Source organism: Medicago sativa, chromosome 8 (assembly GCF_051527215.1).
Source record: "Medicago sativa cultivar Bolivia chromosome 8, Bolivia_mono, whole genome shotgun sequence".
Classification (NCBI taxonomy): Eukaryota; Viridiplantae; Streptophyta; class Magnoliopsida; order Fabales; family Fabaceae; genus Medicago; species Medicago sativa.
In genome coordinates, this window is record NC_140756.1 from 84021064 (window position 1) to 84048961 (window position 27898).

The 27898-nt window shown below is 30.9% G+C and overlaps 1 protein-coding gene across 1 annotated transcript; it reads right to left on the bottom strand.

Annotated features, from left to right (window-relative positions):
- Positions 1-3114: 3114 nt before the first annotated feature.
- LOC146902411 (uncharacterized) lies at positions 3115-3901 on the bottom strand. The gene is made up of 2 exons (XM_085737137.1): positions 3870-3901; positions 3115-3598 (listed from the first exon to the last, which is right to left on the bottom strand). The coding sequence occupies exons 1-2, from the start codon at positions 3899-3901 to the stop codon at positions 3115-3117; spliced, it is 516 nt and encodes a 171-aa protein (XP_085593263.1).
- Between the last annotated feature and the right edge of the window lie 23997 nt (positions 3902-27898).

Genomic DNA, 27898 nt, shown 5'->3' on the forward strand with positions numbered 1-27898 from the left:
GTAATGCAATATTTGTTACAGAGTTCTAAGATATTATATAATCTAAACACAATTAACATGATGAAATACATATTAGAAAATATATTGTATATTGATCGTTTCTTATTAGAATGTGACTACGGACGAGGCATTTGATGGTGGTTGTATGTGGTTGTTGTGATTGTAACGGCGGGAGATGTATATCTCACAGAACTTTGACGCTCAAGTTAGTATTGAGAATAAGAATAGGGGTTAGGAGAGTAGAGTGAATCTAACCTTGGGGACTCCTCGAGTCCCTTTTATATAGTGTGGTGGTGCAGGTCCCGTCAATAGGGCAAACGTGGGGTTCGACGGTTAAGGATTCGTGGAAATCGTAATTGTCAAAAAAGAGATTCGCAAGCATGTTTAAGAGACGTTAACAATTGTTTGAATCGGTCTCCCGGGTGCTACGAGCACCTCCCTTGTCAAGAGAGGGTGTGTTGCGAGTAAGTGGCCCGAATATTAGATTTAAATATTTTTTGTATTAGGACTATGTAAATGGATTTTAAAGCGTTTGTTCGATCTAGAACATATATTTTAAGGTTATACAAATTATGTGCCCAAAAAAAAGTTATACAAATTAATATGCATTAGTATTTTAAGAAGATCTAGATTAAATTCATTAGGGCGTGTTTGTTTCAAGATTTATAATATGATTTTCGGAAATGTGAGATTGAAAAAACAACATTCATATGTTTGTTTAAAGTTTTGAAAATTTGTTTCCAAAAATGTTATATTCCCAAAAATGTTATTTACAAATAATTTCTTCTATTCTTATTCTCATGTTTAAATGATGGGAATCTTACATTCTTTTTTTTTTTTGAAGAAGCTAAAATGAAATTTATTTAAAACACAAAGAATCCTAGCAAGCACAAGGAATGCTAAGCTAGAAGACTTAAATAGCAACATACAAAGGAAAAGTGTCCGTATATATGCGGAACACCCAAACAAGCACCCATGTATCAAATATAAACTTTTAGAAGCAAACCAAAAACACCACTCCAAACCGTTAAAAACCTCTCCAAATTAACAAGCAAACCTACCAAAAACCCATGTAACCGCACCTTAACCAAACCACACCAACTTAACATCCGTGTATTTGAAAACCTCATCAACAACAAAACTCGTAGAAGAAAACCCACAAAAAGCATAACCACCACTAGCCACCACATGCACCAACCACCAAAACTACCATTAACCACCAAAAAACCACCGGCATCGAGACACCACGAAAACCAATAGACCCCACCGACCCTCTCATTAGCCACCACCACACACCCCTATCCGCCACACAACCACCACAAAAACAACAACAAAGACGGCTAAGACGTTTTCGATGCTCTCTATCACCACTTCATCACCACCACCACATAAATCCACCACCACATTACGAGATCCACCACCACAAGTCGGACTCTTCTCTCCACCGATCCACCAAAACGACATCGTCGACACCACTCGCAAAACCACCACGTCATCACTACGTTCACCTTCTATCATCGCCAAAACCGTGCCCTACTCCACCACAACACACCAACAAAAATAAAACACGCAACAGTCAAAACGAAAAAGTCGCCGTCATTTCGAAGAGGAACAAAAACAACCAAAACACACAAGACCATCGGAGAACCGCAAACTTAACGCCGGCGCCGACAAATCCGACGTTTAGAGGTGGTGCGGAGGGCGGTGTCACTCGTCGCACCACCACCCCGAACGACTACATCTTGCAAATAGAACTCAACTTGTTATAAATTCTCACTACTACGACATTTCTTTCCATTTTTATTTTTTAATTAAATCATTTCTAAAACTTTCTCGAGAAAATCTAAATTTTTACCAAACACATAAGCATAAATGTTATAAATGTTTTTTTGAAGAAGAAAGTGTTATAAATGTTATTCTTAAAAATATTATTCCTGGATATCATTCTAAGTAATGTAATTTCTTACCTTAAAACAAAGGGGAATTAGTCACTTTAGTCCCGAATGGGGAACGATTCGTCAATTTAGTCCCCGAATGCGGATAAATTGCAAAATAGTCCCCGAATGTAGACTTTGTTAGTCAATTTAGTCCCCGAATGCGGACTCGTTAGTCGATTTAGTCACTGAATGTAGATTTCGTTAGTCACTTTAGTCCCCGAAATTGACCATGCAGTGACCGTTTTGCATATTATCTGCGTTCGAAGTAAATTGACGAATCGTTCCGTTCGCGACTAAAGTAATTAATTTCCCTAAAACAAACACATCCTTACACCGTGGGGCCCACAACGGCGATGTGAAAAATAAGTGAAAAGTATTTATAAAATATTAAGGGACGTGTAAAAATAATTCAAAATAAAATTAAGACCCATGACATGTGGGGCCGACAGCGGCGATGATTTTTGTCACCGGAATATGACAAACGTGGCTGTGGGTCCAAGTAACTTCTCTCTATTTCTGAGACTGAAATTGATGGCTAATTTATTCCTGCTTGCAGAATCATCCAGAATTTACATGGGATTTTGATTTGTTGTGTGCAATGTTTATGCCTTATTTTTTGTTTCAAATAGTCCAACAGGAAAATTTCCATACTGAATCGATAAATGAAAAATTGTGGATTTTAAAAATACGACAAAGGTTGATATCTTTGCATATTATATAGATTTTAAAAATTGAAATTAAGAAGAGTAAATCATGAGAGGAATTGCGACTTCTCTAGCACATTCCATAAAAGTCTACACAACTACTAATGTGATTTTTGTTTGTTTTCCCTCTTCTAAATGTGGATGTCTCCATTTAATTTATTTTACTCGCGTGAAAATATAATTTTACTAACGAAAGACGACAATAAATCAATGGTTGAGATAGAGTCTCTTCAATTCAAACTCAATTCAAATCTTTTTTTTTACCAAAACAAATTTAACTATTATCATTAATCAATCAAGGTTCAATACAAGAAGGATAAGAATCAAGAATATGGTGACTAGCCCAAGAACGGACCACCCCAACTAAAGTATGAGCAACCATGTTTGTTTGTCTCCTAACAAACTTCACCTCGAAGTTGGAATGTAAAGATAGCGGATAAATAATATTATAAACAATAACATAGAATTCCGAATCACCATGGCTCGGATATGATAGAGCTTGTACTAGAGCGAGAGTTAGTCTCGAAGACAACCCGATCCCATCTATTTACATCGGCAAAGTGAATGGCATCAAGTAAGGCTACCGCCTCCCCCTCCAAAACCGTCATATTTCCCCGCCGCCATTTCGTTTGAGCCCGAATAAATTGTCCACGAAAGTCTCTAACGCAACATGTAAAAGATGTAAGATGGTTACGGTCGTGGAATGCGGCATCCACATTGCACTTCAACCACGTCTCCCTCGGTTTTCCCAATGGGATGTTACCTTGCACTCTGATTCGCCCTTGTTGCATAATCGATGGTGACGGATGTTTATGAACCTCTTGCCATTGTTGCCATGCATCTAGTGTTGCCCTTCCAATGCTTGTTGAAGTATGATGAGCGTCGTTCCAAATGACATCATTACGTGCGACCCAAATTTGCCAAAGAAGTAAAGTCACCCGACCGGCAATGTCTCGGCTTTACGAACAACATATGTCAAAAACAAAATCTGTCACAACCGCTCTCGGTTCCAACTCGCATTTGCGGCACGGTCGAAAGTCCCGCCCAATACCAACTCTCACACACCACCGTACAACCTACAAAAGCATGTCAATCATCCTCAACAGTAGTATCACACCGGGGACATGTCACCTCACATTGTATGTCGTGATTGTAGTCGGAGACGCGTCGGAAGACACCCCCCGCAAATCCTCCATAACAAATTACGTGCTTTATGAGGGGAATTTACCTTCCGCATTCTATGCCACTCTCCTTCAACATGGAACCGATCGGTGTGTAACAACTCCATCAAGCAATTCAAATCATAAATAACATATTTAAATGATGGACGAGTTTGGTTAGCGACACGATCCACACGCGTGACATGCATGAAACAATATATATAATAAAAACATTAACATTAATACAATTTTAGGAGGTCTCCAACCGGCATCAACTATAAGTAAATTTGAATATCCATTTAGCTTCTTTAGCAAAACTATACTAACACTCTTAAAGTTAGCAATAGACGAATTAAGCAATTGAACTCGAAGTGGTTAATGAATTTTACGAAGGATAAATTGTTCAAAAGAATCCGAGTTAGATTTATAGATGGAACAATTTTTGGGTAAACTATCTTTAACTCACGGTCAAACTTCGGATTACTAGTGCCTCTTTCCCCGGAAACCGGAGAGTTAACGCCAAAACGAAAGTTAGTAATAAATTTTTGTGCCTTCGAACAAGCGTAGCCACATCAACGTCTCCTCTATTTTAAGACATTCAAAGGGGGAGAAAGTTTCATTAAGGGTGTGTTTGGCGGTAAAGAGAAAGTGGAAAGAGAGAAAGAGATGAGAAAGAGAACTAGAAGAGAGAAATAGATGAGAAATAGAGTAGATTTGATAGGTTGTTTGGTATAAGAGAAAGATAAGAGAAATTGAAAAGAAAGAAGTGCTTGATTGTTTCAAAAAGTACAAAACTACCCTTAGATATAAAAAGTTAAACAACTTAATTTTTTTAGTCATATTAACTTAATTATTCAATTGAACCAAAAAAAAGAAATTTAATTAAAATAAACTTTCACATTTTTCTCGGTCCTCAAATGGTGAGCCTCCAATTACCGAAAATAAAAGAAATGGCGCGTCTCCCAACACTTCTTTTTGGCAAAAAAAAATGGTACATCAACACAAGAAAATCAAGAAGGCAAAGGGTAAAAATGGAAAGTGAAAGAAAAATGTTCACTTCTTGGACTTTCTTCGCTGTTGAGGAGAGAACCAAAAAGTTGGTGGGGTCCACCGATTTTATTCTATCTTCTCTTTTTCTTTGCTCAACCAAACAAGAGAAGTAACCTCTTTCTTCCCTCTTTCTCTCTCTTTTGTTTCTCTCTTTTCAAAATCATCTCAACCAAACACAGTGTAAATAAAGGAGCATTCTAACATTGAATATCATGACGTGTGAGATCCGAGTTCCGAGACAAACATAATATCACTTTTAAGTGGTTCTAGAGATCAACTTTTGTGACCATGTTGATAAGAAAGTCAATTTTCCTCTCATATACGAATTAGATGACCATTATATACTCCATTTTTCGAAAACATATGCATGAGCTTGCAAAATGTTTCTCCAATTATAATTTGGACGGTAACCAATTGATGTTGTCAAAAAATTACTCTCGGAAAAATAAATTGTTTCCAAATGTTGTACGATCAATATATTTTCATTATTCATAACATGCCACCCTTGTTTAAACAATGTTTCAAGGTTAAAATCATGGAATATCCTAAAGCTCATCTCATGCATCTTTCCTTTTTTTGCTTACATAATGTCTCCTGTTTAATTAATCTAATGACTTATAAGTTTGCCTCCTTCATACCCCACCAACACTTACTAATAATGTTTTAAATATGATCGCATAAACTTATAGGAAGTATAAAACAACTCATCACATACATAAAAATTGCTTGCTTGAACAATTTCTTTGATAAAAAAATTTAGTCTTGAAGTTGATAAAAAAAACATTTCCAACATTTCTTCTTCTTCTTCCACATTCTACCTTGGATATAAATAAATGTTGCTTAGACCTAACAACAAAATAAGATACTTTGAATAAATGTTGCTTAGCCTAAGATACTTTGAATGAAACTCAACAACCTTAACCTTAATTTGATGTCAACCTTAGAGCAAGAATTTACGATCAACAAGTACATTTTAGTTGGAAGAGATTTCTAATTTATTGAAATTGATAAGTTGACCAAAATAATATTGATGAGTATTAAGGACTATTTGAATGGTCCGAGCATCTTAAATTGAAATCCTAAAAAAAAATAAGACTATCATCTAAAATAAATAAGGTTACCATCTCGAAATTTGAATTCAATGAAGATCATTTCATGTGCCTTATTAAGAAGCCCGAAAAATACATTGAAACATAAGATAAATAGATAAGAAGATAAATGATCTCATTGATGAAGACCACACTAAATATAAAACTTATGAAAAGAATTTCCATTAAGTAAAACAGAGTAAGACATCGTAGCAATACAATTAAAATTCGAGTTTTTTCCATTTTTGAGAAACATTCATACACTAGAGTATCCAACTTTTATCTCACACATTCCTTGTTGCCTACATCTTTTTCCTTATATAAAAGTTTCAACAAGCGGTAAGACATTATCACCGATTAATTGTCCCAAAGCACAAAAACACTTTGTAATTTTACAATAATACGAGGAAGAACAAAATTCAAAACATTTGCAATTGTGTGAGTAATTATTTAAGAGTTAATTATAATATGCGCGAAGTTGAAAAATGACTATGTAAGAAAAATATATAAATTCTACCTCTATAATTTGATATTCTTCATATTTTTTACCTTATATTAATTTTTGTAAATATAAAGTCCAGAAAAGTGACATAGGATTGAGTTTTTCACCATTTTTTGTGGGCATGATTAACACGTTAAAATATGACTTCCTACATAAAACTAGAATTTTATGATGAACTAATTCATTATGAATTTTTAAAGTACAAATAACTCAATAAAAAACAGAAATCTCAACCATTTTGTGTTTGTTTTTTACTAACACCTTTGTAAAAATACAATGATACGATTTGCAAGGCTTCGTAACATTTCGAATACACTTTTGATTATTTTGATTTTTCAACTAAGAAATAATACACTTTCAAATCTTAAGCCAATACCATCGTATCAACCTTCATACTTATAAGACGATTAAAAAACATATACTCCCTCCGTTTCAAAATACATGTTCAATTTTTGCAATGTGCACTATTCATTTGACTTACTTTGACCATATTTTTTAACTAATGTATAAATACAAATATTAGCACGTAAGATATTGTTTGATTTGTCTCGACAAATATTTTCAAAATATTAAATTTTTATAATTTTTTACTTTAGATAATTAAAGATATTAACGGGTAAAATTGTACATTGGCATATGTGAAGTGGTTGACTTGGACATGTATTTTGAAACGGAGGGAGTATTACTTAGAATTGATTAAAGAATTTGTGTATGAGAGAAACAAACTACGACCGTGGATTTGTCAAAGAAAAAAACTAAGACTTGTGGTGGCGGGTCCCAATGAGATGGTGTTGACTGTTGAGTTGGGTAAAAGACAAAATATGACATTCCTAGCTACCTCCAACCGTTTCACCAAACATAGAGATCGCTTGGAATATTAAAGAATAGGATTAAATGTTCGATTAGTCGCTTAATTTGATTTCAAGTATTGGTTTGGTCTCATAAATAAAAAACGTCTGTTTAGGTTCCTTAACTTTATTTAAAGTAATGGTTTAGTCCTTTTTGTTAATTTAATTCAAAAAGTTAAATTTTGGTCTCTTAACTTATTTAATTAGTATTAGTTTGGTCCCTAAACTTAACGTTTTTTTTAATTAAATTAACGAAAGGACCAAACCGATACTTTAAATAAAGTTAAGGGACCTAAACAGACTTTTTATTGCTTATGAGATCAAACCGATATTTGAAATCAAGTTAAAGGACCAATTGAGCATTTAAGCCTAAAGAATACATATTCTTAAACACTAATCTTGCTTCCTTGTTTAATGCATTTAAAAAAAATTAAAAAAATGACCACCTCAAATTTATACTAAATTCAAACCATAGTAAATTTGAATATCCATTTAGCTTCTTTAGCAAAACTATACTAACACTCTTAAAGTTAGCAATAGACTGAATTAAGCAATTGAACTCAAGTGGTTAATGAATTTTACGAGAGGATAAATTGTTCAAAAGAATCCGAGTTAGATTTATAGATGGAACAATTTTTGGGTAAACTATCTTTAACTCACGGTCGGAAACTTCGGATTACTAGTGCCTCTTTCCCCGGAAACCGAGAGTTAACGCCAAAACGAAAGTTAGTAATAAATTTTTGTGCCTTCGAACAACCGTAGCCACATCAACGTCTCCTCTATTTTAAGACATTCAAAGGGGGAGAAAGTTTCATTAAGGGTGTGTTTGGCGGTAAAGAGAAAGTGGAAAGAGAGAAAGAGATGAGAAAGAGAACTAGAAGAGAGAAATAGATGAGAAATAGAGTAGATTTGATAGGTTGTTTGGTATAAGAGAAAGATAAGAGAAATTGAAAAGAAAGAAGTGCTGATTGTTTCAAAAAGTACAAAACTACCCTTAGATATAAAAAGTTAAACAACTTAATTTTTTTAGTCATATTAACTTAATTATTCAATTGAACCAAAAAAAAAGAAATTTAATTAAAATAAACTTTCACATTTTTCTCGGTCCTCAAATGGTGAGCCTCCAATTACCGAAAATAAAAGAAATGGCGCGTCTCCCAACACTTCTTTTTGGCAAAAAAAAATGGTACATCAACACAAGAAAATCAAGAAGGCAAAGGGTAAAAATGGAAAGTGAAAGAAAAATGTTCACTTCTTGGACTTTCTTCGCTGTTGAGGAGAGAACCAAAAAGTTGGTGGGGTCCACCGATTTTATTCTATCTTCTCTTTTTCTTTGCTCAACCAAACAAGAGAAGTAACCTCTTTCTTCCCTCTTTCTCTCTCTTTTGTTTCTCTCTTTTCAAAATCATCTCAACCAAACACAAGTGTAAATAAAGGAGCATTCTAACATTGAATATCATGACGTGTGAGATCCGAGTTCCGAGACAAACATAATATCACTTTTAAGTGGTTCTAGAGATCAACTTTTGTGACCATGTTGATAAGAAAGTCAATTTTCCTCTCATATACGAATTAGATGACCATTATATACTCCATTTTTCGAAAACATATGCATGAGCTTGCAAAATGTTTCTCCAATTATAATTTGGACGGTAACCAATTGATGTTGTCAAAAAATTACTCTCGAAAAATAAATTGTTTCCAAATGTTGTACGATCAATATATTTTCATTATTCATAACATGCCACCCTTGTTTAAACAATGTTTCAAGGTTAAAATCATGGAATATCCTAAAGCTCATCTCATGCATCTTTCCTTTTTTTGCTTACATAATGTCTCCTGTTTAATTAATCTAATGACTTATAAGTTTGCCTCCTTCATACCCCACCAACACTTACTAATAATGTTTTAAATATGATCGCATAAACTTATAGGAAGTATAAAACAACTCATCACATACATAAAAATTGCTTGCTTGAACAATTTCTTTGATAAAAAAAATTTAGTCTTGAAGTTGATAAAAAAAACATTTCCAACATTTCTTCTTCTTCTTCCACATTCTACCTTGGATATAAATAAATGTTGCTTAGACCTAACAACAAAATAAGATACTTTGAATAAATGTTGCTTAGCCTAAGATACTTTGAATGAAACTCAACAACCTTAACCTTAATTTGATGTCAACCTTAGAGCAAGAATTTACGATCAACAAGTACATTTTAGTTGGAAGAGATTTCTAATTTATTGAAATTGATAAGTTGACCAAAATAATATTGATGAGTATTAAGGACTATTTGAATGGTCCGAGCATCTTAAATTGAAATCCTAAAAAAAAATAAGACTATCATCTAAAATAAATAAGGTTACCATCTCGAAATTTGAATTCAATGAAGATCATTTCATGTGCCTTATTAAGAAGCCCGAAAAATACATTGAAACATAAGATAAATAGATAAGAAGATAAATGATCTCATTGATGAAGACCACACTAAATATAAAACTTATGAAAAGAATTTCCATTAAGTAAAACAGAGTAAGACATCGTAGCAATACAATTAAAATTCAGTTTTTTCCATTTTTGAGAAACATTCATACACTAGAGTATCCAACTTTTATCTCACACATTCCTTGTTGCCTACATCTTTTTCCTTATATAAAAGTTTCAACGAGCGGTAAGACATTATCACCGATTAATTGTCCCAAAGCACAAAAACACTTTGTAATTTTACAATAATACGAGGAAGAACAAAATTCAAAACATTTGCAATTGTGTGAGTAATTATTTAAGAGTTAATTATAATATGCGCGAAGTTGAAAAATGACTATGTAAGAAAAATATATAAATTCTACCTCTATAATTTGATATTCTTCATATTTTTTACCTTATATTAATTTTTGTAAATATAAAGTCCAGAAAAGTGACATAGGATTGAGTTTTTCACCATTTTTTGTGGGCATGATTAACACGTTAAAATATGACTTCCTACATAAAACTAGAATTTTATGATGAACTAATTCATTATGAATTTTTAAAGTACAAATAACTCAATAAAAAACAGAAATCTCAACCATTTTGTGTTTGTTTTTTACTAACACCTTTGTAAAAATACAATGATACGATTTGCAAGGCTTCGTAACATTTCGAATACACTTTTGATTATTTTGATTTTTCAACTAAGAAATAATACACTTTCAAATCTTAAGCCAATACCATCGTATCAACCTTCATACTTATAAGACGATTAAAAAACATATACTCCCTCCGTTTCAAAATACATGTTCAATTTTTGCAATGTGCACTATTCATTTGACTTACTTTGACCATATTTTTTAACTAATGTATAAATACAAATATTAGCACGTAAGATATTGTTTGATTTGTCTCGACAAATATTTTCAAAATATTAAATTTTTATAATTTTTTACTTTAGATAATTAAAGATATTAACGGGTAAAATTGTACATTGGCATATGTGAAGTGGTTGACTTGGACATGTATTTTGAAACGGAGGGAGTATTACTTAGAATTGATTAAAGAATTTGTGTATGAGAGAAACAAACTACGACCGTGGATTTGTCAAAGAAAAAAACTAAGACCGTGGTGGCGGGTCCCAATGAGATGGTGTTGACTGTTGAGTTGGGTAAAAGACAAAATATGACATTCCTAGCTACCTCCAACCGTTTCACCAAACATAGAGATCGCTTGGAATATTAAAGAATAGGATTAAATGTTCGATTAGTCGCTTAATTTGATTTCAAGTATTGGTTTGGTCTCATAAATAAAAAACGTCTGTTTAGGTTCCTTAACTTTATTTAAAGTAATGGTTTAGTCCTTTTTGTTAATTTAATTCAAAAAAGTTAAATTTTGGTCTCTTAACTTATTTAATTAGTATTAGTTTGGTCCCTAAACTTAACGTTTTTTTTAATTAAATTAACGAAAGGACCAAACCGATACTTTAAATAAAGTTAAGGGACCTAAACAGACTTTTTATTGCTTATGAGATCAAACCGATATTTGAAATCAAGTTAAAGGACCAATTGAGCATTTAAGCCTAAAGAATACATATTCTTAAACACTAATCTTGCTTCCTTGTTTAATGCATTTAAAAAAATTAAAAAAATGACCACCTCAAATTTATACTAAATTCAAACCATAGTAAATTTGAATATCCATTTAGCTTCTTTAGCAAAACTATACTAACACTCTTAAAGTTAGCAATAGACTGAATTAAGCAATTGAACTCAAGTGGTTAATGAATTTTACAGAGGATAAATTGTTCAAAAGAATCCGAGTTAGATTTATAGATGGAACAATTTTTGGGTAAACTATCTTTAACTCACGGTCGAACTTCGGATTACTAGTGCCTCTTTCCCCTGGAAACCGGAGAGTTAACGCCAAAACGAAAGTTAGTAATAAATTTTTGTGCCTTCGAACAACCGTAGCCACATCAACGTCTCCTCTATTTTAAGACATTCAAAGGGGGAGAAAGTTTCATTAAGGGTGTGTTTGGCGGTAAAGAGAAAGTGGAAAGAGAGAAAGAGATGAGAAAGAGAACTAGAAGAGAGAAATAGATGAGAAATAGAGTAGATTTGATAGGTTGTTTGGTATAAGAGAAAGATAAGAGAAATTGAAAAGAAAGAAGTGCTGATTGTTTCAAAAAGTACAAAACTACCCTTAGATATAAAAAGTTAAACAACTTAATTTTTTTAGTCATATTAACTTAATTATTCAATTGAACCAAAAAAAGAAATTTAATTAAAATAAACTTTCACATTTTTCTCAGTCCTCAAATGGTGAGCCTCCAATTACCGAAAATAAAAGAAATGGCGCGTCTCCCAACACTTCTTTTTGGCAAAAAAAAATGGTACATCAACACAAGAAAATCAAGAAGGCAAAGGGTAAAAATGGAAAGTGAAAGAAAAATGTTCACTTCTTGGACTTTCTTCGCTGTTGAGGAGAGAACCAAAAAGTTGGTGGGGTCCACCGATTTTATTCTATCTTCTCTTTTTCTTTGCTCAACCAAACAAGAGAAGTAACCTCTTTCTTCCCTCTTTCTCTCTCTTTTGTTTCTCTCTTTTCAAAATCATCTCAACCAAACACGGTGTAAATAAAGGAGCATTCTAACATTGAATATCATGACGTGTGAGATCCGAGTTCCGAGACAAACATAATATCACTTTTAAGTGGTTCTAGAGATCAACTTTTGTGACCATGTTGATAAGAAAGTCAATTTTCCTCTCATATACGAATTAGATGACCATTATATACTCCATTTTTCGAAAACATATGCATGAGCTTGCAAAATGTTTCTCCAATTATAATTTGGACAGTAACCAATTGATGTTGTCAAAAAATTACTCTCGGAAAAATAAATTGTTTCCAAATGTTGTACGATCAATATATTTTCATTATTCATAACATGCCACCCTTGTTTAAACAATGTTTCAAGGTTAAAATCATGGAATATCCTAAAGCTCATCTCATGCATCTTTCCTTTTTTTGCTTACATAATGTCTCCTGTTTAATTAATCTAATGACTTATAAGTTTGCCTCCTTCATACCCCACCAACACTTACTAATAATGTTTTAAATATGATCGCATAAACTTATAGGAAGTATAAAACAACTCATCACATACATAAAAATTGCTTGCTTGAACAATTTCTTTGATAAAAAAATTTAGTCTTGAAGTTGATAAAAAACATTTCCAACATTTCTTCTTCTTCTTCCACATTCTACCTTGGATATAAATAAATGTTGCTTAGACCTAACAACAAAATAAGATACTTTGAATAAATGTTGCTTAGCCTAAGATACTTTGAATGAAACTCAACAACCTTAACCTTAATTTGATGTCAACCTTAGAGCAAGAATTTACGATCAACAAGTACATTTTAGTTGGAAGAGATTTCTAATTTATTGAAATTGATAAGTTGACCAAAATAATATTGATGAGTATTAAGGACTATTTGAATGGTCCGAGCATCTTAAATTGAAATCCTAAAAAAAAATAAGACTATCATCTAAAATAAATAAGGTTACCATCTCGAAATTTGAATTCAATGAAGATCATTTCATGTGCCTTATTAAGAAGCCCGAAAAATACATTGAAACATAAGATAAATAGATAAGAAGATAAATGATCTCATTGATGAAGACCACACTAAATATAAAACTTATGAAAAGAATTTCCATTAAGTAAAACGAGTAAGACATCGTAGCAATACAATTAAAATTCAGTTTTTTCCATTTTTGAGAAACATTCATACACTAGAGTATCCAACTTTTATCTCACACATTCCTTGTTGCCTACATCTTTTTCCTTATATAAAAGTTTCAACAAGGTAAGACATTATCACCGATTAATTGTCCCGGCACAAAAACACTTTGTAATTTTACAATAATACGAGGAAGAACAAAATTCAAAACATTTGCAATTGTGTGAGTAATTATTTAAGAGTTAATTATAATATGCGCGAAGTTGAAAAATGACTATGTAAGAAAAATATATAAATTCTACCTCTATAATTTGATATTCTTCATATTTTTTACCTTATATTAATTTTTGTAAATATAAAGTCCGAGAAAAGTGACATAGGATTGAGTTTTTCACCATTTTTTGTGGGCATGATTAACACGTTAAAATATGACTTCCTACATAAAACTAGAATTTTATGATGAACTAATTCATTATGAATTTTTAAAGTACAAATAACTCAATAAAAAACGAAATCTCAACCATTTTGTGTTTGTTTTTTACTAACACCTTTGTAAAAATACAATGATACGATTTGCAAGGCTTCGTAACATTTCGAATACACTTTTGATTATTTTGATTTTTCAACTAAGAAATAATACACTTTCAAATCTTAAGCCAATACCATCGTATCAACCTTCATACTTATAAGACGATTAAAAAACATATACTCCCTCCGTTTCAAAATACATGTTCAATTTTTGCAATGTGCACTATTCATTTGACTTACTTTGACCATATTTTTTAACTAATGTATAAATACAAATATTAGCACGTAAGATATTGTTTGATTTGTCTCGACAAATATTTTCAAAATATTAAATTTTTATAATTTTTTACTTTAGATAATTAAAGATATTAACGGGTAAAATTGTACATTGGCATATGTGAAGTGGTTGACTTGGACATGTATTTTGAAACGGAGGGAGTATTACTTAGAATTGATTAAAGAATTTGTGTATGAGAGAAACAAACTACGACTGTGGATTTGTCAAAGAAAAAAACTAAGACTTGTGGTGGCGGGTCCCAATGAGATGGTGTTGACTGTTGAGTTGGGTAAAAGACAAAATATGACATTCCTAGCTACCTCCAACCGTTTCACCAAACATAGAGATCGCTTGGAATATTAAAGAATAGGATTAAATGTTCGATTAGTCGCTTAATTTGATTTCAAGTATTGGTTTGGTCTCATAAATAAAAAACGTCTGTTTAGGTTCCTTAACTTTATTTAAAGTAATGGTTTAGTCCTTTTTGTTAATTTAATTCAAAAAAGTTAAATTTTGGTCTCTTAACTTATTTAATTAGTATTAGTTTGGTCCCTAAACTTAACGTTTTTTTTAATTAAATTAACACGAAAGGACCAAACCGATACTTTAAATAAAGTTAAGGGACCTAAACAGACTTTTTATTGCTTATGAGATCAAACCGATATTTGAAATCAAGTTAAAGGACCAATTGAGCATTTAAGCCTAAAGAATACATATTCTTAAACACTAATCTTGCTTCCTTGTTTAATGCATTTAAAAAAATTAAAAAAATGACCACCTCAAATTTATACTAAATTCAAACCATAGTAAATTTGAATATCCATTTAGCTTCTTTAGCAAAACTATACTAACACTCTTAAAGTTAGCAATAGACCTGAATTAAGCAATTGAACTCAAGTGGTTAATGAATTTTACAGAGGATAAATTGTTCAAAAGAATCCGAGTTAGATTTATAGATGGAACAATTTTTGGGTAAACTATCTTTAACTCACGGTCAAACTTCGGATTACTAGTGCCTCTTTCCCCGGAAACCGGAGAGTTAACGCCAAAACGAAAGTTAGTAATAAATTTTTGTGCCTTCTGAACAAGCTGTAGCCACATCAACGTCTCCTCTATTTTAAGACATTCAAAGGGGGAGAAAGTTTCATTAAGGGTGTGTTTGGCGGTAAAGAGAAAGTGGAAAGAGAGAAAGAGATGAGAAAGAGAACTAGAAGAGAGAAATAGATGAGAAATAGAGTAGATTTGATAGGTTGTTTGGTATAAGAGAAAGATAAGAGAAATTGAAAAGAAAGAAGTGCTGATTGTTTCAAAAAGTACAAAACTACCCTTAGATATAAAAAGTTAAACAACTTAATTTTTTTAGTCATATTAACTTAATTATTCAATTGAACCAAAAAAAAAAGAAATTTAATTAAAATAAACTTTCACATTTTTCTCAGTCCTCAAATGGTGAGCCTCCAATTACCGAAAATAAAAGAAATGGCGCGTCTCCCAACACTTCTTTTTGGCAAAAAAAAATGGTACATCAACACAAGAAAATCAAGAAGGCAAAGGGTAAAAATGGAAAGTGAAAGAAAAATGTTCACTTCTTGGACTTTCTTCGCTGTTGAGGAGAGAACCAAAAAGTTGGTGGGGTCCACCGATTTTATTCTATCTTCTCTTTTTCTTTGCTCAACCAAACAAGAGAAGTAACCTCTTTCTTCCCTCTTTCTCTCTCTTTTGTTTCTCTCTTTTCAAAATCATCTCAACCAAACACAGTGTAAATAAAGGAGCATTCTAACATTGAATATCATGACGTGTGAGATCCGAGTTCCGAGACAAACATAATATCACTTTTAAGTGGTTCTAGAGATCAACTTTTGTGACCATGTTGATAAGAAAGTCAATTTTCCTCTCATATACGAATTAGATGACCATTATATACTCCATTTTTCGAAAACATATGCATGAGCTTGCAAAATGTTTCTCCAATTATAATTTGGACAGTAACCAATTGATGTTGTCAAAAAATTACTCTCGGAAAAATAAATTGTTTCCAAATGTTGTACGATCAATATATTTTCATTATTCATAACATGCCACCCTTGTTTAAACAATGTTTCAAGGTTAAAATCATGGAATATCCTAAAGCTCATCTCATGCATCTTTCCTTTTTTTGCTTACATAATGTCTCCTGTTTAATTAATCTAATGACTTATAAGTTTGCCTCCTTCATACCCCACCAACACTTACTAATAATGTTTTAAATATGATCGCATAAACTTATAGGAAGTATAAAACAACTCATCACATACATAAAAATTGCTTGCTTGAACAATTTCTTTGATAAAAAAAATTTAGTCTTGAAGTTGATAAAAAAAACATTTCCAACATTTCTTCTTCTTCTTCCACATTCTACCTTGGATATAAATAAATGTTGCTTAGACCTAACAACAAAATAAGATACTTTGAATAAATGTTGCTTAGCCTAAGATACTTTGAATGAAACTCAACAACCTTAACCTTAATTTGATGTCAACCTTAGAGCAAGAATTTACGATCAACAAGTACATTTTAGTTGGAAGAGATTTCTAATTTATTGAAATTGATAAGTTGACCAAAATAATATTGATGAGTATTAAGGACTATTTGAATGGTCCGAGCATCTTAAATTGAAATCCTAAAAAAATAAGACTATCATCTAAAATAAATAAGGTTACCATCTCGAAATTTGAATTCAATGAAGATCATTTCATGTGCCTTATTAAGAAGCCCGAAAAATACATTGAAACATAAGATAAATAGATAAGAAGATAAATGATCTCATTGATGAAGACCACACTAAATATAAAACTTATGAAAAGAATTTCCATTAAGTAAAACAGAGTAAGACATCGTAGCAATACAATTAAAATTCAGTTTTTTCCATTTTTGAGAAACATTCATACACTAGAGTATCCAACTTTTATCTCACACATTCCTTGTTGCCTACATCTTTTTCCTTATATAAAAGTTTCAACGACGGTAAGACATTATCACCGATTAATTGTCCCAAAGCACAAAAACACTTTGTAATTTTACAATAATACGAGGAAGAACAAAATTCAAAACATTTGCAATTGTGTGAGTAATTATTTAAGAGTTAATTATAATATGCGCGAAGTTGAAAAATGACTATGTAAGAAAAATATATAAATTCTACCTCTATAATTTGATATTCTTCATATTTTTTACCTTATATTAATTTTTGTAAATATAAAGTCCAGAAAAGTGACATAGGATTGAGTTTTTCACCATTTTTTGTGGGCATGATTAACACGTTAAAATATGACTTCCTACATAAAACTAGAATTTTATGATGAACTAATTCATTATGAATTTTTAAAGTACAAATAACTCAATAAAAAACAGAAATCTCAACCATTTTGTGTTTGTTTTTTACTAACACCTTTGTAAAAATACAATGATACGATTTGCAAGGCTTCGTAACATTTCGAATACACTTTTGATTATTTTGATTTTTCAACTAAGAAATAATACACTTTCAAATCTTAAGCCAATACCATCGTATCAACCTTCATACTTATAAGACGATTAAAAAACATATACTCCCTCCGTTTCAAAATACATGTTCAATTTTTGCAATGTGCACTATTCATTTGACTTACTTTGACCATATTTTTTAACTAATGTATAAATACAAATATTAGCACGTAAGATATTGTTTGATTTGTCTCGACAAATATTTTCAAAATATTAAATTTTTATAATTTTTTACTTTAGATAATTAAAGATATTAACGGGTAAAATTGTACATTGGCATATGTGAAGTGGTTGACTTGGACATGTATTTTGAAACGGAGGGAGTATTACTTAGAATTGATTAAAGAATTTGTGTATGAGAGAAACAAACTACGACTGTGGATTTGTCAAAGAAAAAAACTAAGATTCGTGGTGGCGGGTCCCAATGAGATGGTGTTGATTTGGTTGAGTTGGGTAAAAGACAAAATATGACATTCCTAGCTACCTCCAACCGTTTCACCAAACATAGAGATCGCTTGGAATATTAAAGAATAGGATTAAATGTTCGATTAGTCGCTTAATTTGATTTCAAGTATTGGTTTGGTCTCATAAATAAAAAACGTCCGTTTAGGTTCCTTAACTTTATTTAAAGTAATGGTTTAGTCCTTTATGTTAATTTAATTCAAAAAAGTTAAATTTTGGTCTCTTAACTTATTTAATTAGTATTAGTTTGGTCCCTAAACTTAACGTTTTTTTTAATTAAATTAACGTAAAGGACCAAACCGATACTTTAAATAAAGTTAAGGGACCTAAACAGACTTTTTATTGCTTATGAGATCAAACCGATATTTGAAATCAAGTTAAAGGACCAATTGAGCATTTAAGCCTAAAGAATACATATTCTTAAACACTAATCTTGCTTCCTTGTTTAATGCATTTAAAAAAAATTAAAAAAATGACCACCTCAAATTTATACTAAATTCAAACCATAGTAAATTTGAATATCCATTTAGCTTCTTTAGCAAAACTATACTAACACTCTTAAAGTTAGCAATAGACTGAATTAAGCAATTGAACTCAAGTGGTTAATGAATTTTACGAAGGATAAATTGTTCAAAAGAATCCGAGTTAGATTTATAGATGGAACAATTTTTGGGTAAACTATCTTTAACTCACAATCAAACTTCGGATTACTAGTGCCTCTTTCCCCGGAAACCGGAGAGTTAACGCCAAAACGAAAGTTAGTAATAAATTTTTGTGCCTTCGAACAACTGTAGCCACATCAACGTCTCCTCTATTTTAAGACATTCAAAGGGGGAGAAAGTTTCATTAAGGGTGTGTTTGGCGGTAAAGAGAAAGTGGAAAGAGAGAAAGAGATGAGAAAGAGAACTAGAAGAGAGAAATAGATGAGAAATAGAGTAGATTTGATAGGTTGTTTGGTATAAGAGAAAGATAAGAGAAATTGAAAAGAAAGAAGTGCCTGATTGTTTCAAAAAGTACAAAACTACCCTTAGATATAAAAAGTTAAACAACTTAATTTTTTTAGTCATATTAACTTAATTATTCAATTGAACCAAAAAAAAAGAAATTTAATTAAAATAAACTTTCACATTTTTCTCAGTCCTCAAATGGTGAGCCTCCAATTACCGAAAATAAAAGAAATGGCGCGTCTCCCAACACTTCTTTTTGGCAAAAAAAAATGGTACATCAACACAAGAAAATCAAGAAGGCAAAGGGTAAAAATGGAAAGTGAAAGAAAAATGTTCACTTCTTGGACTTTCTTCGCTGTTGAGGAGAGAACCAAAAAGTTGGTGGGGTCCACCGATTTTATTCTATCTTCTCTTTTTCTTTGCTCAACCAAACAAGAGAAGTAACCTCTTTCTTCCCTCTTTCTCTCTCTTTTGTTTCTCTCTTTTCAAAATCATCTCAACCAAACACAGTGTAAATAAAGGAGCATTCTAACATTGAATATCATGACGTGTGAGATCCGAGTTCCGAGACAAACATAATATCACTTTTAAGTGGTTCTAGAGATCAACTTTTGTGACCATGTTGATAAGAAAGTCAATTTTCCTCTCATATACGAATTAGATGACCATTATATACTCCATTTTTCGAAAACATATGCATGAGCTTGCAAAATGTTTCTCCAATTATAATTTGGACGGTAACCAATTGATGTTGTCAAAAAATTACTCTCGAAAAATAAATTGTTTCCAAATGTTGTACGATCAATATATTTTCATTATTCATAACATGCCACCCTTGTTTAAACAATGTTTCAAGGTTAAAATCATGGAATATCCTAAAGCTCATCTCATGCATCTTTCCTTTTTTTGCTTACATAATGTCTCCTGTTTAATTAATCTAATGACTTATAAGTTTGCCTCCTTCATACCCCACCAACACTTACTAATAATGTTTTAAATATGATCGCATAAACTTATAGGAAGTATAAAACAACTCATCACATACATAAAAATTGCTTGCTTGAACAATTTCTTTGATAAAAAAATTTAGTCTTGAAGTTGATAAAAAAAACATTTCCAACATTTCTTCTTCTTCTTCCACATTCTACCTTGGATATAAATAAATGTTGCTTAGACCTAACAACAAAATAAGATACTTTGAATAAATGTTGCTTAGCCTAAGATACTTTGAATGAAACTCAACAACCTTAACCTTAATTTGATGTCAACCTTAGAGCAAGAATTTACGATCAACAAGTACATTTTAGTTGGAAGAGATTTCTAATTTATTGAAATTGATAAGTTGACCAAAATAATATTGATGAGTATTAAGGACTATTTGAATGGTCCGAGCATCTTAAATTGAAATCCTAAAAAAAATAAGACTATCATCTAAAATAAATAAGGTTACCATCTCGAAATTTGAATTCAATGAAGATCATTTCATGTGCCTTATTAAGAAGCCCGAAAAATACATTGAAACATAAGATAAATAGATAAGAAGATAAATGATCTCATTGATGAAGACCACACTAAATATAAAACTTATGAAAAGAATTTCCATTAAGTAAAACAGAGTAAGACATCGTAGCAATACAATTAAAATTCAGTTTTTTCCATTTTTGAGAAACATTCATACACTAGAGTATCCAACTTTTATCTCACACATTCCTTGTTGCCTACATCTTTTTCCTTATATAAAAGTTTCAACAGAGTAAGACATTATCACCGATTAATTGTCCCAGCACAAAAACACTTTGTAATTTTACAATAATACGAGGAAGAACAAAATTCAAAACATTTGCAATTGTGTGAGTAATTATTTAAGAGTTAATTATAATATGCGCGAAGTTGAAAAATGACTATGTAAGAAAAATATATAAATTCTACCTCTATAATTTGATATTCTTCATATTTTTTACCTTATATTAATTTTTGTAAATATAAAGTCCAGAAAAGTGACATAGGATTGAGTTTTTCACCATTTTTTGTGGGCATGATTAACACGTTAAAATATGACTTCCTACATAAAACTAGAATTTTATGATGAACTAATTCATTATGAATTTTTAAAGTACAAATAACTCAATAAAAACAGAAATCTCAACCATTTTGTGTTTGTTTTTTACTAACACCTTTGTAAAAATACAATGATACGATTTGCAAGGCTTCGTAACATTTCGAATACACTTTTGATTATTTTGATTTTTCAACTAAGAAATAATACACTTTCAAATCTTAAGCCAATACCATCGTATCAACCTTCATACTTATAAGACGATTAAAAAACATATACTCCCTCCGTTTCAAAATACATGTTCAATTTTTGCAATGTGCACTATTCATTTGACTTACTTTGACCATATTTTTTAACTAATGTATAAATACAAATATTAGCACGTAAGATATTGTTTGATTTGTCTCGACAAATATTTTCAAAATATTAAATTTTTATAATTTTTTACTTTAGATAATTAAAGATATTAACGGGTAAAATTGTACATTGGCATATGTGAAGTGGTTGACTTGGACATGTATTTTGAAACGGAGGGAGTATTACTTAGAATTGATTAAAGAATTTGTGTATGAGAGAAACAAACTACGACCGTGGATTTGTCAAAGAAAAAAACTAAGGCTTGTGGTGGCGGGTCCCAATGAGATGGTGTTGATTTGTTGAGTTGGGTAAAAGACAAAATATGACATTCCTAGCTACCTCCAACCGTTTCACCAAACATAGAGATCGCTTGGAATATTAAAGAATAGGATTAAATGTTCGATTAGTCGCTTAATTTGATTTCAAGTATTGGTTTGGTCTCATAAATAAAAAACGTCTGTTTAGGTTCCTTAACTTTATTTAAAGTAATGGTTTAGTCCTTTTTGTTAATTTAATTCAAAAAAGTTAAATTTTGGTCTCTTAACTTATTTAATTAGTATTAGTTTGGTCCCTAAACTTAACGTTTTTTTTAATTAAATTAACAGTAAAGGACCAAACCGATACTTTAAATAAAGTTAAGGGACCTAAACAACTTTTTATTGCTTATGAGATCAAACCGATATTTGAAATCAAGTTAAAGGACCAATTGAGCATTTAAGCCTAAAGAATACATATTCTTAAACACTAATCTTGCTTCCTTGTTTAATGCATTTAAAAAAATTAAAAAAATGACCACCTCAAATTTATACTAAATTCAAACCATAGTAAATTTGAATATCCATTTAGCTTCTTTAGCAAAACTATACTAACACTCTTAAAGTTAGCAATAGACTGAATTAAGCAATTGAACTCAAGTGGTTAATGAATTTTACGGAAGGATAAATTGTTCAAAAGAATCCGAGTTAGATTTATAGATGGAACAATTTTTGGGTAAACTATCTTTAACTCACAGTCAAACTTCGGATTACTAGTGCCTCTTTCCCCGGAAACCGGAGAGTTAACGCCAAAACGAAAGTTAGTAATAAATTTTTGTGCCTTCGAACAACCGTAGCCACATCAACGTCTCCTCTATTTTAAGACATTCAAAGGGGGAGAAAGTTTCATTAAGGGTGTGTTTGGCGGTAAAGAGAAAGTGGAAAGAGAGAAAGAGATGAGAAAGAGAACTAGAAGAGAGAAATAGATGAGAAATAGAGTAGATTTGATAGGTTGTTTGGTATAAGAGAAAGATAAGAGAAATTGAAAAGAAAGAAGTGCTGATTGTTTCAAAAAGTACAAAACTACCCTTAGATATAAAAAGTTAAACAACTTAATTTTTTTAGTCATATTAACTTAATTATTCAATTGAACCAAAAAAAGAAATTTAATTAAAATAAACTTTCACATTTTTCTCAGTCCTCAAATGGTGAGCCTCCAATTACCGAAAATAAAAGAAATGGCGCGTCTCCCAACACTTCTTTTTGGCAAAAAAAAATGGTACATCAACACAAGAAAATCAAGAAGGCAAAGGGTAAAAATGGAAAGTGAAAGAAAAATGTTCACTTCTTGGACTTTCTTCGCTGTTGAGGAGAGAACCAAAAGTTGGTGGGGTCCACCGATTTTATTCTATCTTCTCTTTTCTTTGCTCAACCAAACAAGAGAAGTAACCTCTTTCTTCCCTCTTTCTCTCTCTTTTGTTTCTCTCTTTTCAAAATCATCTCAACCAAACACAGTGTAAATAAAGGAGCATTCTAACATTGAATATCATGACGTGTGAGATCCGAGTTCCGAGACAAACATAATATCACTTTTAAGTGGTTCTAGAGATCAACTTTTGTGACCATGTTGATAAGAAAGTCAATTTTCCTCTCATATACGAATTAGATGACCATTATATACTCCATTTTTCGAAAACATATGCATGAGCTTGCAAAATGTTTCTCCAATTATAATTTGGACGGTAACCAATTGATGTTGTCAAAAAATTACTCTCGGAAAAATAAATTGTTTCCAAATGTTGTACGATCAATATATTTTCATTATTCATAACATGCCACCCTTGTTTAAACAATGTTTCAAGGTTAAAATCATGGAATATCCTAAAGCTCATCTCATGCATCTTTCCTTTTTTTGCTTACATAATGTCTCCTGTTTAATTAATCTAATGACTTATAAGTTTGCCTCCTTCATACCCCACCAACACTTACTAATAATGTTTTAAATATGATCGCATAAACTTATAGGAAGTATAAAACAACTCATCACATACATAAAAATTGCTTGCTTGAACAATTTCTTTGATAAAAAAATTTAGTCTTGAAGTTGATAAAAAAAACATTTCCAACATTTCTTCTTCTTCTTCCACATTCTACCTTGGATATAAATAAATGTTGCTTAGACCTAACAACAAAATAAGATACTTTGAATAAATGTTGCTTAGCCTAAGATACTTTGAATGAAACTCAACAACCTTAACCTTAATTTGATGTCAACCTTAGAGCAAGAATTTACGATCAACAAGTACATTTTAGTTGGAAGAGATTTCTAATTTATTGAAATTGATAAGTTGACCAAAATAATATTGATGAGTATTAAGGACTATTTGAATGGTCCGAGCATCTTAAATTGAAATCCTAAAAAAAATAAGACTATCATCTAAAATAAATAAGGTTACCATCTCGAAATTTGAATTCAATGAAGATCATTTCATGTGCCTTATTAAGAAGCCCGAAAAATACATTGAAACATAAGATAAATAGATAAGAAGATAAATGATCTCATTGATGAAGACCACACTAAATATAAAACTTATGAAAAGAATTTCCATTAAGTAAAACGAGTAAGACATCGTAGCAATACAATTAAAATTCAGTTTTTTCCATTTTTGAGAAACATTCATACACTAGAGTATCCAACTTTTATCTCACACATTCCTTGTTGCCTACATCTTTTTCCTTATATAAAAGTTTCAACAGCGCAGTAAGACATTATCACCGATTAATTGTCCCGGCACAAAAACACTTTGTAATTTTACAATAATACGAGGAAGAACAAAATTCAAAACATTTGCAATTGTGTGAGTAATTATTTAAGAGTTAATTATAATATGCGCGAAGTTGAAAAATGACTATGTAAGAAAAATATATAAATTCTACCTCTATAATTTGATATTCTTCATATTTTTTACCTTATATTAATTTTTGTAAATATAAAGTCCAGAAAAGTGACATAGGATTGAGTTTTTCACCATTTTTTGTGGGCATGATTAACACGTTAAAATATGACTTCCTACATAAAACTAGAATTTTATGATGAACTAATTCATTATGAATTTTTAAAGTACAAATAACTCAATAAAAAACAGAAATCTCAACCATTTTGTGTTTGTTTTTTACTAACACCTTTGTAAAAATACAATGATACGATTTGCAAGGCTTCGTAACATTTCGAATACACTTTTGATTATTTTGATTTTTCAACTAAGAAATAATACACTTTCAAATCTTAAGCCAATACCATCGTATCAACCTTCATACTTATAAGACGATTAAAAAACATATACTCCCTCCGTTTCAAAATACATGTTCAATTTTTGCAATGTGCACTATTCATTTGACTTACTTTGACCATATTTTTTAACTAATGTATAAATACAAATATTAGCACGTAAGATATTGTTTGATTTGTCTCGACAAATATTTTCAAAATATTAAATTTTTATAATTTTTTACTTTAGATAATTAAAGATATTAACGGGTAAAATTGTACATTGGCATATGTGAAGTGGTTGACTTGGACATGTATTTTGAAACGGAGGGAGTATTACTTAGAATTGATTAAAGAATTTGTGTATGAGAGAAACAAACTACGACTGTGGATTTGTCAAAGAAAAAAACTAAGACTGTGGTGGCGGGTCCCAATGAGATGGTGTTGACTGTTGAGTTGGGTAAAAGACAAAATATGACATTCCTAGCTACCTCCAACCGTTTCACCAAACATAGAGATCGCTTGGAATATTAAAGAATAGGATTAAATGTTCGATTAGTCGCTTAATTTGATTTCAAGTATTGGTTTGGTCTCATAAATAAAAAACGTCCGTTTAGGTTCCTTAACTTTATTTAAAGTAATGGTTTAGTCCTTTTTGTTAATTTAATTCAAAAAAGTTAAATTTTGGTCTCTTAACTTATTTAATTAGTATTAGTTTGGTCCCTAAACTTAACGTTTTTTTAATTAAATTAACGTAAAGGACCAAACCGATACTTTAAATAAAGTTAAGGGACCTAAACAGACTTTTTATTGCTTATGAGATCAAACCGATATTTGAAATCAAGTTAAGGGACCAATTGAGCATTTAAGCCTAAAGAATACATATTCTTAAACACTAATCTTGCTTCCTTGTTTAATGCATTTAAAAAAAATTAAAAAAATGACCACCTCAAATTTATACTAAATTCAAAACATTGATTATTAAGTTCTCTATTAAGGGAAAACATTGATTATTAAGTTGAAGTTTAATTTTTTTATTACAAAATTGGAATATGAAATTATCACCACAAAAATATATATGACGAACAAGAACATGGCTGTCTATAATTGTATTTTATATTTGATTTGAAATGAGGTGAGATTGATAATTAAGTTAAGGAGGCTACTCCCTTGGGTAAAAATTAAGGACTATTCATTGGGGTCACAAAACTTTTAGGATTAGTTTGGGAGTTTACCGAGAAAGAAAAGGGGAGGAATTTGATAAAATGATTGAGAAAAAAGAAATTAAAGAAAGGAAAGTCCCCTAATTTGAATGGAAAAGCTTACATTTCTCTATAATACGAATTTTTTTAAAATGGGGTAATTCAAAAATGATATTGGAGTAAAATTTTGAAGGGTTTAGAAATTCTCTTCAAAACATTACTTATCATTCTCTACAAAAACGTTTTGCTAGAAGCCACTCATGAAGGTGTCTTTTAGCAATCCACATCTCAAGGCGTGCTTTTCACTTTTTAGTTATAATTGTGTTAAAAGACACATTCATAAAAATTAGTTGATGTCTTTTAGCAAATACTCATATAATAACTTGCTAAAATACACCTTCATAAAAGGTGTCTTCTAGCAAAACTCATATATATATATATATATATATATATATATATATATATATATATATATATATATATATATAGGTTTTGCTAGAAGCCACCCATGAATGTGTCTTTAGCAATCCACACCTCAATGTGTGATTTTCACTTTTTAGTTATAACTTTGCTAAAAGACACCTTCATAAAAGGTATCTTCTATGCAAAACCCTATATATATTAAAAGTGTTAGCGAGAATCAAGTCTAAGATATTTAAAGGAGCACATTCTAAGATCTCACGTCAATATCATCAAGTCAACCTAAGTAGGTTAAAAGGTTTATATCTATATGCATTTCTCTATACTTCCATCTGCTCTAAACTCTCGAATAGATCCTTAATTTAGTACAACTTGGGCGAAAAATGGATCAAGTTAAGTCAAATTTAGTTCATGCATACTCGTCTCAATTAAAATTGGTTTGACTTAGACTCGATTGAAATTATCATGATTCATGAACTTTTATGTGTTCAAACTCAATTTGGTTCAAGCTCGTGAACATTAATATTTGGCTTGTTATTAAACGGCTAAATTGTATGTTTGACCCTTTACATTTATTTTTTAGGTTTTAAATTGGTCCTCTAAGTCTTAAAAAGTTTTAAGTCGGTTCATTATGCTACCAACTAACAATAAGTTAGTCTTTTTAGACAAATTTACGTTTAAAACATTCATGTGACTAGTTAACACGCGTACATAGGTATCTTTTGGAGCGCCACATAGACGTTTTAGAAAGAATTCACTTAAAATTTGATGAAAATGACTAACCTATATCGACATCAATAACATACATAAGAAACTAAACATACAATTTAACATTAATTAGTTCAAATCATGTAACTTAGAGATGTGTTTATTCAACTTGATGAAAGCTCAAATGTTCTTGGTAAAATAGAATTTTAACCAAGAGTCTGTATATATGATTTCTATTCAATTATAGTCCCATTGATTCATTTTCTTTGTATCACTCACTCAAAACTCATTACTCATTTTAACTAAATATAAAAGTATTTGAGTTATATATAATTTGGTTTGGTTCATCGTAAACCCTATTCACGGTGAATATTAAATAAAAAAATCAA

What these genes read in the sequence shown, in the direction of transcription:
- LOC146902411 (XM_085737137.1), bottom strand. Translation starts at nt 3,901, where the DNA reads ATGTTGAAGGAGAGTGGCATAGAATGCGGAAG. An exon ending in AGTGGCATAGAATGCGGAAG is followed by an intron (nt 3,599 to 3,869) that starts GTAAATTCCCCT and finishes TTGTTCGTAAAG; the next exon opens with CCGAGACATTGCCGGTCGGG.